This window comes from Oreochromis aureus, linkage group 12, assembly GCF_013358895.1.
Source record: "Oreochromis aureus strain Israel breed Guangdong linkage group 12, ZZ_aureus, whole genome shotgun sequence".
Classification (NCBI taxonomy): domain Eukaryota; kingdom Metazoa; phylum Chordata; class Actinopteri; order Cichliformes; family Cichlidae; genus Oreochromis; species Oreochromis aureus.
The window spans coordinates 11706945-11720906 of record NC_052953.1 but is presented as its reverse complement, the minus strand read 5'-3'; the positions used below and the strand labels follow the sequence as shown (position 1 = coordinate 11720906).

The 13962-nt window shown below is 38.3% G+C and overlaps 1 protein-coding gene across 3 annotated transcripts in view; it reads right to left on the bottom strand.

Moving 5' to 3' along the window:
- The window catches only part of LOC116311037 (ADP-ribosylation factor-like protein 15), a 96944-nt gene extending 88863 nt beyond the window's left edge, over positions 1–8081 (bottom strand). Inside the window, exons 1-2 of one of the 3 annotated variants that reach the window (XM_039620551.1) lie at positions 7666–8081; positions 1024–1092 (exon numbers count right to left, since the gene is read on the bottom strand). In XM_039620551.1, the coding sequence (XP_039476485.1) occupies positions 1024–1092; positions 7666–7677 (81 nt within the window). In that variant the 5' untranslated portion in view covers positions 7678–8081. The remainder of the gene's footprint in view (positions 1–1023; positions 1093–7665) is intronic. The other 2 variants (XM_039620549.1, XM_031728039.2) reach the window with 2 other exon arrangements.
- Between the last annotated feature and the right edge of the window lie 5881 nt (positions 8082–13962).

Below are 13962 nucleotides of genomic sequence, written 5' to 3'. Positions count from 1 at the left end.
AAATGCTTTCAGTGTAATGATAGCAATCATCAGAAGACATCTCATGGTATCACAATACAGTGAACAGGAAGTATAGCTTTCCCTTAAGCCTGCATTTGTGAGTTTCGTGTTCTTCACTGCAGGTTAGTTAACTTCAGTGACGTGGAGGGGTCATGATGACTCTGGAAAAGTTTACAAAGTTTACAAAAACATGTAAATGGGCTGATACTTGCACTTTATACAACATGCCTCATTCACACCCATTCATACAAGCACTTTTTCTCTGGAGAAGTGCTTTCTATCTAACATTTACACACATTTATACTCGAATGGATGCATTGGAAAGCAACTTGGGGTTAGTATCTTGGCCTGAACTAAAGCAGCCAGGGATCAAATCACCAACCTTCCAATAAACAGATGACCTGCTCTCCCTCCTACCTACCCTAACATGTGACAAGAAATATCATGGTATCGATATTTTATTCCATACCAGTGTTTGTGTTGAAACCCCCCAAAATTAACATATTATACATTAACTTTCCTAAAGGTAATGCAGGATGTTACTTCATTACTCCCCAGAGAGAGTAATCAGTTACACAATTAAACATTACTTTCTTGTTTATGATTGTCACAGAATATAAACCTTAGGCTACAGTCAGACACACCGACAGAAGTCCCTATCCTTTGAAGGAAGTACATTCGATTTTTATTTTAGCGTTTGTTTGAACAGCCAACGACACAAAGCAAAGTTGATACACAAAGTTAGAAATGGAGGCTACAATGCTACAAGCCTGTGGAAGTTTAGATTCTGACTGCTAGGTTAGGGATGGCATCCACTCAGTTATCATTATTCTACGTTCTTTACTAGCTTTGCGTTAGCATGCTGTTTGTGCAAATGCTTGCAAAGAACCAGTTGTGTTAGCAGTATAATGCAGTTGTTTCTGTCATATCCATTACTCCCTGGACCTTTCATGCAAGAAAAATAAAAGTTAATGTCCATGTCACATGCACAGACACCATTTCCCTACCGACTGGCTCACTCACCAGGTTGCAGTTGTGGCTATGCATGTCAAATAGTAACTTGTCAGGGAAAGATAATGGCAGTGGGTTGGACTGCAAAAAAACATGGATACAGGCATTTAGTCCTTCAGTAAATTCTTTAGTGTATTAACAGTAAAATGCAAAAGTTTGCTCAAAATTTCTAAGCATAAGATGAAGCGATCTCCAAAAGGTAAAAAGCAAGAATGAAAAATTCTCACTGTCAGAATTTTAGAATGGAAAATGCAAAAGGTACCCTGTGGGTAACTCTTATTAAACTGTCAGACATGAAGAAATGAACTTACACAAGGAAAGGCAAATGCATGAAAATTTCAAAGCTTTATAATTACAATATTATACATGACTGGTATACATGACTTTATATTATATATAACGTCATGTAGACCCATTAAGTAGAAGGCATATCACTACAAAATTAAGCATCAAAGGGTGGAAATTAACATTTACACAAAACTGATGCATACAGGAAGTAATTCCTGTGCACTGATGAAGTTAAAATAGAATTTAGTGGCTGAAATAAGAACACTTCTTCAACTTTTAAGGATGAGATTAGAGAGAGAGAGTTTACAGTCAATTACAGTTTAAGCTTGTGTTGCAGCTAGTAGCACAGACAATGTTTTACTGGTATTTGGAAGAATGTATTCAGTTAAATACCAACTAACTACGGAAGCAAACACCACAACAGTGTGTTTTATAAAGCAGGATAATGATCTTAAACACATCATAAGCGGCTTAAAGTTTTGTCATGGCCCCCACAGTCCCCTGACCTAAATATTATCAGAAATATATAGACAGGCCTCTAAAGAGGAGTGCATCTAAGGTAGCCTGAAGGTTTCACAAAAAGTCTTTTCCATGAAGATTGTTTTTAAATGGATTTTTGCCCAAACAGAGAGCTTCTTAGCTGATTTACAAAAACTCTTTTCAAGCTACATGAGACTTGCCAGTTCAAGTGCAGGGTGCCCAAACCTTAACTTTTTTTTTATTTTATTTTGAGATTGTAAAAGACAAAGGTTATTCCATGAAGTCATCTTTTATAGGTTATGTATTCATATTAAAAGAAACTTTTCCATGCCACTGTGCCTCCTATCTCATAAGTAGTTTACAAACTGCAAATACTACTACTAAGGCCTTAAGTTTTAGTTTGTGTGCCCTTCTAATTATGGTAAAAACCAAAGCTCAAAAAGGGGGGACAAACAAAAAAACATAAACACACAACATATTTTGGAACAAGGTTGCAAGTAGAGCTTTGACATGCAGCAATAACAAATGGGAGTAGAAGACAAAACCTTTTTTGAGCATGCAGTTTATTGAAAACAACGCTTAAACTGAAACAGGCCGTTTAAGACCACACCTCCAAAAAACCCGTAACCCCCCACCCCCCAAAAAAGACAAAACAAAACAGAAATCAAAGTTCAGAACATGAACTCGGTAATGAGTAGCTCCACTGTTATTGTTGATCACTTCAAAAATTTGTTGGGGCATGCTTGATGCAAGCATTTCCATGAGTTGAGTGGGAACATTTCTCCATGTGGTGAAGACGGCCACACAAAAGGCATCTGTCTGTCTGTTGTCCCTTTTTGAAAACTTCCCCTGCCATCCATCCCCAAAGGTTCTTTAGATTTAGATCATGGGAACATGCAGGATGGTCCAAAAGAGTGATGTTATTCTCCTGGAAGAAGTCCCTTGTCCTGCGGGCATTGTGTACTGTAGAGTTGTCCTGTTGAAAAACTCAGTCGTTACCACACAGACGAGGGCCCTCAGTCATGATGGATGCTCTCTTTAACATCTGGACATAGCCAGCAGCCATTTGGTTTGATGCCCCTGCACCTCCTGAAGCTCCATTGTTCCACTGAAGGAAAAAGCACCCCACCAATATGGCACCCCCTCCACTGTGCCGCGTAGAAAACATCTCACGTGGGATCTGCTTGTCGTGCTAGTAGCATAGGAAACCATCAGGGCCATCAAGGTAAAAGAAAATGTTCTCATCAGAGAATAAAACCTTCTTCCACCTTTCAGTGTCCCATGTTTGGTGTTCTCTTGCAAAGTCCAAACAGTCAGTTCTGTGGCGTTCAAGGAGACGAAGCTGTTGAAGACGTTTTGTTTTTGAAGCCCTTCAGTCTCAGATGCCGTCTGACGGTTACATTTCACTGTGTGTTATACCTGTATAACTATGCATGTGACAAATAATAAACCTTGAACCTTGAACGGTTATGGGGCTGCAATTGGCACCAGTAACGGGCTTAATTTGGGTCGAGGGTCGTCCAGTGTCTTGACGGATAGCTAATTGCATCCTCTGGCTCAGTGCTGGTAAAATTTTGGGGTGTCTTCCACTTGACTTTTTTTGTTCCATAACCTTCAGGATCATTTAAACAAAAAAAAAATAAAATAAAAATGACTATCTTACTGCGTCCCACCTCAGCACGGATGGCACGCAGCGAAATACCCCCGCTTATGCAGTTTAACAACCCAACCACATTCAAAAAGGGAACTTTCTTCGCCTTTGCCATCAGAACGTCATGACAGTGTGACTACCTGACAGAAAATGACAATGAATCCACATTTTTGCACAAATTTGGCCTTAAAGGCATGTGGTCTTAAACTTTTGAAGGCTGTAAAACAGCCTTTTTTCAGTTCAAGCATTGTTTTCAATAATCTGCATGCTCAAAAAAATGTTTTTCTCACTCCCATTTCTTCTTGTTTCACATTGAAACTCTACTTGGAACGTTTTTAACCCAAACATGCAAAATATGACTTTTTTGCCATTTTTCAAGTGATCTTAAACTTTTGATTGGGACTGTATGACTCAAGCATCAAGGCTTTCCATTTGATAAGGATGGTAATCAACAACTGTTTAACGACAACCATCACAAACGCTCACAATTAATTTACAGATTTTTGATTTTTTTTTTTTTATATCCAATTGTGTCAAAATCATATCAGCTCAACAACGTAAAATTAACAACATTACATATATGAAAAGATTAAATAAACATTGGGTTTTACATTTCTTGCAACAAAGCTTCTATTTTTTTTAATGTTTCTCTTATGGATTTCTTCCTGAATATGAGCCACATGAGTAAATGTGTGAATCATGTTATCAGCAGTTCAGGCTCTCTTATCCCATTGTTACCACATGGCTTGAGGTCAATGCCTGGCAGTCACTGTCATGGAGTCTTTGCATAACTTAAATTTTTTTTAAAGTGCTGGTTCCTTGACAATAAACAATGTCAATATTTATTACAACATTACAGATCTGTCTTTGTAAAGTACATAGCAAAGTTTTCACCAGAAGGTCAGTCCATGAGGGTTTAGTCATTCGTGTACAGGAGTAAATACGTCATCACAAAAGACAAATATTGTGTAAGATTGAGGGAAAATGTGTAAGCTGTAAATCGCACCACACCCATAAATGAGACGAATGAGCACTCTCTCAGACCCGCTGTCACAAGGACAAATACAGAAAAATAATTCTTACCTCATACCACATATTTTGATTTTTCTGTATTATTCCCTAGTCTGTTATATTTAGAGTTTTTTTCATTAAACCCTTTTTACTTTTTTGAGCTACTTTGCCTTGTTATACATTTATTTTATTGAGCCAATATACTTTATTTGAGCTTTGTTGTTAAAAGTTGTATTTAATGTGCTGGCTGATGTAACATAGCAATTTCCCAACTTTTGGGATGAAATATTTCTTATATGAATAATACATAAAGCCTGACAGTCTAATAAGCAAATTCCTATTTAAAAAGGTCATGTCTGCTAGAATAACATTAATAATAACCCTAAATGTTCTTGTGTGAGCTATAGAAATTAGCCAACTAACAGTACTGCCTTGTTTGTGTTTTCACAGACAGCTGTGGTCAAAACTTTCCACACGCTCATCGTGGGAATGAATGTCACGGTAATGTTGGGATATTAATTATGTACTTTAATTTTATTTTTTTATTTTTTTTTTTTTGGGGGGCTAGGCTAATATGAGTGTAAAGCAAACATTTCATAACTTTGAAAAACAAGAATTGTGTGCAGAACTTTTTTCCAATACACAAAGGATCAAAATTATACATATTCACATATATAGTGGTCGTAGCAACATGCTCTGGGGCTGTTTTGCTGCCAGCAGTACTGACAGGTACATTGCACAAAGTGGATAAAACAATAAATAAGGTCTACCTCCAAATTTTTCCAACTTCAGCAAAACTGGACATAACTGAGTGTTCCAAACACACATCAAAACTTGTTTTAGAATGGTTAAAGTAGGCTAGCATTAGGTTTCTGGATTGACCTCGCCAACGCCCCAGCCTCACTACTATTGAAAATTTGTAGACTACATGTAAAATTCAGGTCTGTGCCAGGAAACCAACCGATTTTAATGAACTCTATCGAATGTGCCAAGAAGAGTGATTAAATATACATCCAGAATTATGCCACAAGCTTGTTGATGGCTCCCAAAAGCATCTGATTAAGGTACAACTTGCTAAGGGACATTTAACCAAATATTAGTGGGGATACGTATTTATTTGAGAGTGCATGTATACTTTTTAAACATGTTTGAATTCGAGTAAATCCAAAATAAACTCCAACTTGTGCAATTTTTAAGTAATTAAAGATATATGCTGTACAATCAATACAAAGACATTGCCAAACAGTACAAGTGCATCATGGTAAGACTGTGTCATGGCAACAACCAGCACCGAATTCCTGTGTGGATGCAGCAGGTCTGTATGGTCTTTTTTTAAAACAACGCTGACCTTGCAGAAGCACAGCCTCTTCAACGTGCTCCAGCTCCCAACTGAATACACCAGATCTCAACTACTGTCAAAGCTCAAACCACAGTTATTACCCAGCAATGTGCAGTAACTGTCAGCTTCCATTCCTATTTGTGCTAAAGCTGTACACAAAACCTGATGTAAAACCTTACCAAACAGCCCGAACAGGAAGCAAGAATAGAATAACTTATTAAAAGTTTAGCAACACGTTCAAATTAATATAAGAAAGCAAAAGAGATGAAGTTTTGGCCTAGGCTTGTGCCAGGTCTCCAGTGTTGCACAGCAGGAAAGGAGGCCCTGCGCCTATTGAGTGCCTGACCTCAGAGGACAGCCAAGCACTCAGCTCAAACAGCCCACAGTTACAGCTGTGCTTTCTGCACAAAACTGTTTTTCACACAAAATCTTAAATCCTTCAAGCACGTAAGCTGGAAAGTGTTTACATTCCTGTCAATATTTACATAGGGGTAATTTTACTTTGTGCTTTATGATGAGGAAATATATGGCAGACTGTTTTTCGTGCAGTTGTCACAAAATGATCTGAAATCACTGTAAATGCTGTCATGTCTATGAAGCACCTGCTGGGTTTTTGTTGGCTCAAAATGGTCATTTTGCTGGGATTACTACACATACAAGAATGACTGGTCCTCATATAACTGAGGCAAGGAGTCTGTGTTACCTGACTTTAGAGGAGTCTGCACATTTGATTTTTTTTTTAAAGTGTATTTTAAGCTTTAGTACATTAAACAGCACCTACAAAAAAATGCTTATTTGCAGAAAAAAACCCTTAGATCAGAAAAACAAAGGAGGCTAAGGCAAGCCAGATTACATTAATTTCATGACACACAGTTGCTATTTTTGACAGCTGTACCTTCACCCTTTGATACCAAGAACTTTCCATTACGATCTAACAGAGTTTACAGTATAACCCAAGTAAACTACAAGTGTGTCACAGAAGCCACAAGCAAGGTAGACATTAACAGTACAGCTGTTCTGGTGGCAGCTGCTGAACAGGACTTTGTCATCTTTGCTCAAGAAATGTCCCAGCGAAGCCAAAGTTCGAAGTTCCTCTTCGGTCACATCTAGGGAGGCCCACTATAAACAAGCTGATAACACTGGGTGGGCAAGTTCCTTTGCATTTCACACTGTCATGTCCCCCATGTGAGATGACAGCACATTGTTTGTGTACACTTTTTCCTCCGGCTTCATAAATTCCCAGGGAAAGCCTTCAGTTACAGCTTCCTCTCCATTGTTGCACTGTTTCAACAGCACCCATCCCATTCCTACAATGTGGGCAAAGACCCAAAAAACATAATCTCACGGCTTAAAGCTGGTGCACTAGTCTGGATTGAAACAAATCTCTTATTTTTGTTTTTAGTCACAGATATTAAAAGTATGCAGGGGGACTAATTTCTCAACCCAGTGCAGTGACAAACTGTCAGTTCGAGTGACAGCTTGACTCCAACTCCAACACAGCGCTGCTTTATCCCCAGCAGGAGCGAGTTTTGTGGAGCACACCAGCTTCGTGGCACATTACAAACACCTGAAGAGTGTCGCTAGATGGCTAGACTTGTTGTTTTACATGAGACTGGGGTTTAAGTCGAACAGCTAGAAAGAAGCTACCAGGCAAAACCTAGAGGCTACAACAGAAACCTGACATTAGCATAAAACAACACATGTCACCACGCCTATAGTTAGACACAAAATTAGTTAATAGTAATAAACACCTGGTTGTTAAAAGGTCACACATCTGCGTGACACCAACAGCTTCATTGGGAGCCCAGCTGCCAGGAAAACAAACGTTCAAAGCGGTCTCTTACTGGCACAAGGAACCCCACGGCATTTCATTTCACGTACTTACCAGATAATCCATGTACTATCGCTGACCAGTCACCGCAGCACGAACTGGCTCTGTAGTAATTCCGTTTTTTGTTTTCTGTTTTCTTCAGTTAGTCGAAAATGTTACGGATTTTCACCGTAGGTCGCTTCGTATCCCCCGCCTTTCGACAGTCAAAGCAAAATAAAAACCAGCCCTTTTCGGAGGGTTTACAGGCAGAATGTAGCCGCCTTCTTCGCCACTGAACCAACTTTCAGTGCAGTACAGTCTCCGGTTGTTTCAGAAGACGAGGGTCGCCGGGTTGGTGAGTGTATTTCTCAACAAACAGCTCCTTCTTTCACCGGCGGACTTCCAGTTTTTATCACACAATATCAGTTGAGTGTTTGGTTGAGGAAACTGTTACGAAGCCTCCACGCTACGTCACGCACGTCGTTTTGCGCACGCATCGCGGTCACATGACCAAACACATGGGTCGTCTATTTTCACTGTGAGGCTGAATGTCGCTAAGTTGGCCTTTTGTTTCTTTATTATTATTTAATTTTAAGTAGATTTCAAAGATGATTTCTGTTTATGTTTTCACTCCGAATCATATGATTTAATAGTAAATAATCCCCTGACACTGAAGATGAATAGATTTTCTCACATCCTAATCTGCGTTACACGCCAAAGTAAGGACTATGAACTATACAGAGAGCTATAGATTATTAAATCATTACGTAACATTAAACATTTGTCTCACATGTCCTTTTCAAAGGAAGAGGACAATTCTGGCAGCATCGAGCATGGAATATTAATGTCATGTCAACTGGAATAAAAAAACATCCTGTACTTATTTACATCAAGGGCGTAGATTTGGTTTTGGCATTGGTGGGGACGGATGATTCAACCACCGAACCCTGCCCTGTTTCTCCCCCCTTTTTGTCTTTGCTTCTTGATAAAAAGAAGGAGAAATATACTTGTCTACATATGCTATTCTACATGCTTTTAAACCATTTAAAATTACAATTCATAGTTTTATATGTGAATTATAAAATGTTAAATTACTATTAAACAAATGACTAAGTATTTTAGACTTTAGTTTACTTCAGCCATATTCCATATAAATCAGGTATCATACAAAAATAAAAACAGCTTCAAATACAGTCATGACAATAAAAGAATATGACTTTAAGGACTTAAGAACATTACTTCAGTTATAGTACACCAACATCTCTTATACATTAGCACTAAGGGAACACTGAATGACCTGGTGGGTTTTGTCCATAAAACTACTCATCTAAGATTACCACAAAATTATTATTATGTGCTTGATGTGCCTCACCTTTGGCCCTGGCTCTTCCCCTCTGACTGCACTAGGACATATTGCCACTTGATAAAATAACACATTGATTCGTGCCATATAAAAAGTGAGACTTGTCAATTCAGATTCTTTGTCAAATGTACACTAATGAATCAATTTACATCAGCAGCCTAACAATTGTCATGATAATAAATACTAGTTAATCTATAGCACCAAATCATCAGTCAGTCACCTGTGACCTTGCCTCTTCACCTCTGTCCGAGCTACAACATGGCAGAGCTGCCTCTGTCACCTGAGAAATAACAGTGAGACATTCCAAATACATGTAGTCACACATGTGCTTCAAATACAGTAATGAACCCCCAAGTCATCATCCAATTTCACCTGTGATCTTGTATCACCATTACTCTCTGAGCTTTGTGTTGGTTCTTCTGTCACCTGACAAATAGCACATACATGACAATAAGAATAAAATAGCTGCTTCAGTGTTTCTGTCAATTTGTGCAGATCTTGACTCATCAGTAATGTTTGTAGGGTGAGTGCATTTTTAAAACAATTTGTGCAAACTGCACTACAAGGTGGAATATTTGCAAAATCATGACTACCTCATGATATATTGTCTCAAAAATCAACCCTATGTATATGTCAGTGCCATTAGGATGAAATTATTGTGTCACCAACATTTTAACGTTAGACATAATTTTAACAGCCTCTGTAAACTAATATCCTGGTTTGCTCGAGGCTGCCGTTTTCTCTGACACTTTCAATCAAAATTAGAAATGCTACTCTGGGAGACTGAGATAACTAATAGTGCTGCCTGTTGTGCAGTTAGTTTCCAAAACACGTTATTCATGGTTACATACAATTTTGGACTCATGTGGGCCAAAGCCTAGCATAGCCTGTAACGTTATTATGACGGACACATTTTATGAGTGAGCTTGACTTTAAGTGACTTACAGGTTTCTTTGAAAAATACTTTCTTATATCCAGGTTCTTCCTTTTTGCTGCCATCCTCCTCTCCTCCTTGCAGGTCCTCGCAGCGCAGGCTTGCCGCTGCTAAAACTAAACAGAGCTCCCTGAAAGGCACAGCCAATCACATTGGCCATATTTGTCACATGAGGTAGGACTCCAGTAGAGAACGTAATTTAAATCTTTCTGCACCGCTGGGTGAATGAGACGTTGACAGATCGTTTTTTTTTTCTCTCTTTCTATCGGGTTTGTTTTTCTTTACTCGAAGAGATCAAATTATTGGTGGGGACAATTCAGTAATCGCTGGATACTGGTGGGGACATGTCCCTTCCGTCCATGCCAAATCTACGCCCTTGATTTACATTCAACCAGATTACTGGTGTTCACGCAGATCTAACACATCTTTCAGCTTCAGCTGCAGTTTTCTACAATGTTATCGAGCTTTCGAGCAGACTAAAACAAACTCTGTCATAATATAGCACACTATGCATAATGAATGAGAAGAGATCACATGATAAGCATACATCAGAGTGAAAGACTGGTTCCTAAACGTGGCTATTAATCCGAAGAAGGTGGTTAGAAGAAAGAATGCATATGCAGGTGCATAACAGCTTTCACGCAAAGGAAATCGAACTTAAGATCAAGAAGCCTCAGAGTATTGCTAGCTACCACTATGGCACCCTCCAGAACTATGCAAATATGGTTTCATCTCATCACCTTCCCCCAAAAGACTGCAAAGAAAACTATCCGTGGGCAAAAGTAGTAAGAACTATCTAGAGCAAAGCACGATTACAGCTCACGCAATGCAGTTATGTTATATCAATGTAAATTAAAAGTCTGCTTATATGATGGAAGCTGAATACTGTAGTTATTTATATCTCTGGAGACCACATCCTTCTTCAATATTTAATGTGATGTGCTATTAAGGAACCCTCCCTGAAGTCAGTAAAGTAAGGTGAAATGGATGTCCCGTGGACAAGTCTGTAAGTTGTGGAAAAGTGGTAAGAAGAGTCCAAAGGAAAACATTGCTTTTGATCTCATCTGCAGAGAATTTCAAACATGTGTAAACGTATACGTGTCTACTAATGTTGTTTTTTTCTGGAATCCTGGCTCACTCAAATGTCAGTGGAGAGACCCCTGGTGGCCTGTAGGTATATAGTGGTTGAGATAACACAGCACCAGAAGTAAAGACCTTCAGGGCTTCCAAGGACACCTATCCATATCCACATCCAGGAGAGAAGCCCAGAATCACAAACCTTACATGGCTCAAAGCAGACTTACTCTACTACCTGAGCTCAGAGTGACCAAAAATCTAAATGTTGAACAAGCACTGCTTGTGAAGGACAATATAGAATAAGTCCGAGTTTTGAGTTCTCATTTTAAAATAAAAATACAACAAACTGGGGAGGGTATTAGATTTCCATACCTTATGTGAGGCTTATGTGTCAATTTTAGTGATTTTTAGCCACTTATGAAAGACATGTACTGTCAGTTCACACCATATTTTCTTATCGACCCATGCATGCATCCATCCATCTCTTTTCTCAAAATTTTAAAAACATTCTAGAAAAAGACAAGAAAACTCTGTGCCAGATGAACCAAACGCTGATTCGGTTCATCTGGATGTCGTGTCGTCTGTGAAAAGGTGAAAAAGTAAATGCTGGCATTTTATTTTCTTTCTGGTAAATGCCATCATATTCATCAGCATCTGCAAAGCTTGTGGATTGGGTGACTGTTTTGATGGATATAACATCAGACATGATATCTTTCACTTGAATGTAATTTAAAAAATCTTTTCCTGCTTTCTTCACATGCTTTGGGTAACTGTCAGACTTTAGAAAAGTGTCCTGCAGAGGCAGTCCAAATATGAGGGACAGAGTCAAAATGTGGGAAAGAAGAGCAAGTGATAAAAATGCTGTGTAGTCCCACATAAACCAGGGCGTATGATTAACTTAAACTACAAAAACCTCTATAATTGTGTGGATGCTGGAGGCATCCACACTATTGAGTTCCTGTTTCTCTTTATTCTTTATTCTACTTTATTATTATTATTCTAGTTGCCACTTTTGCACTTTTTTTGGCACTTAACTACTTCAACAATTTTCAGCCGATTTTCACCGTTCAAATTTTAAACTATTCTGCTATTTCTGCTAATGTGCGCTATGACTTTTGGTATTTTCTGCTCTTATACTTTTTAAAATATTAAGCTTTTTTCCTTTAATTTGTCCCATTGAAATGAATGGGAAACTTCCACAATTCTGCTAAAACTTGCTTGTTTTTGAAACTTAACTACTTTATCATACTTTCGCCTAGAACAACCATTCAAATTTTAAAATGTTCACAAATTATTGGGCTATTCATGAATGATTCAGCTTTTTTTCATATCTGTTACCGTTTTCATCTTATCCCTCTTTAAGTTTTGAGTTTCATTTTTGTGATTTTCACAAAATACATGCGTTGTTATGGTTGCTATGCACTTGGCTTTCAGTGTGCCACTGAAAGTTTTGCAGTCTTCTCTTCATGTCCGAACAACTTCTTGGTACTTGCTCAATCTTCACTCCACTTCCACAATTTATACATCAAAACGTAGGTATTTTTGCTGGCTTTCAGAAAATGTTACTATCATTGTTGTGGGATTTATAGAATTTTGGCAAATCTCCTCAGACCAACACAGAGTCTGGAAACTCTCCATAGAAAGTCAATGGAGAGTTTGTTCAAAATCACCGCTGGATTTCTGTAATTAGAGGCATATTCGAATCGTCATATCTCCCTAACAAAGCGACGTTAAGACATGAGGCTTGTGCCAATATATCTTCAGACACTCCTGACGCTCACAGTGTAGGATTTTTTTTCTCACCTATTACCATTTGGCCATGAATTGGGTTTGTTTGAGGGTAGGAAATTTGTCCCTCGCTCAGATTTCTTCAGCTTTCAAACCTGGAAATTAACCACTTTTTTTCTCTCGTCATATCTTTTGATAGATTTCCACAAAGACCTGAAAATTTCCATGACTGTTCACCAAAGCCTGCTGTCTCTTACGGTGAAAGAATTATATCGATACTCCAAATACATTTAGAGTTAGAAAGCATTGTTTGAGGGCAGGTCAAGGCAGTTTTTGCTTCGCCTCTACTCTGTTATGGTGCATTACAAGTCAAATATCTTTAATAATTCATATTTTAATGATAAATTGTTAACACTTGAAGATTCCCCATCTCTTCTGAACAAAACGGTGTAAGAATGACCGTTCTAGCCCCTCACGGTTAGGAAATTATGGCCATTTGTTTGAGAGGAATCCTCACTATGAGAAATACACTGCAGAAATCCTGTCTCTCTCTGTGCTGAGTGTGTAAAAACGGCTGCACCTGTTTTGGCGGGAAAAAGTACACAGCCTCTCTGATTGGTGGATTCAAATTTAGCAGCTCCCAGGCTGCTTGACTGACCTAGAAACTTGCTTGTCTCTCCTGTGTGTGTGTGTGTGTGTGTGTGTGTGTGACAGAGAGAGAGAGAAAGGGAGGCGAGAGAGTTTTTATGGGAGCATCTTATTATATGATTTCAATTCAATATATTTAGACTGGTTGACTGAATTTGATCCTGTGTGTGTCTCTCTGTGCATGTGTGTTTCCATATGTGTCCATATTTGTGATTGTGTCACTGTTATACTTTTTTTGCTGATTTTTTCATTTAACAATTACATTTGAGGGACCCTTAGCATGTTCAGGATTCTTTCAGCTGTCCATTTTGCTTTTCTTTTTAAGTTATTACTATTGTGTTGAGTCATAGCATTTCTGCTGCTTTTCAGTATTTGTGCTAAATACAGCATTTCTGCAAAATCATACTATGTCTGCTATTTTATGAGATTTGTGCTAAATACAGCATTTCTGCTAAATCATACTCTTTCTGCTATTTCATAAGATTTGTGCTAAATATAGTGTTTCTGCTATTTCTGCCAAATTTAGTATTTTTGATTAATTAGGGTTTTTCTACCAAATCATAGTACAGTTTTACTGCTTTTTATAGGATTTTATAGGATATTTATATTGCTTAATATAGTA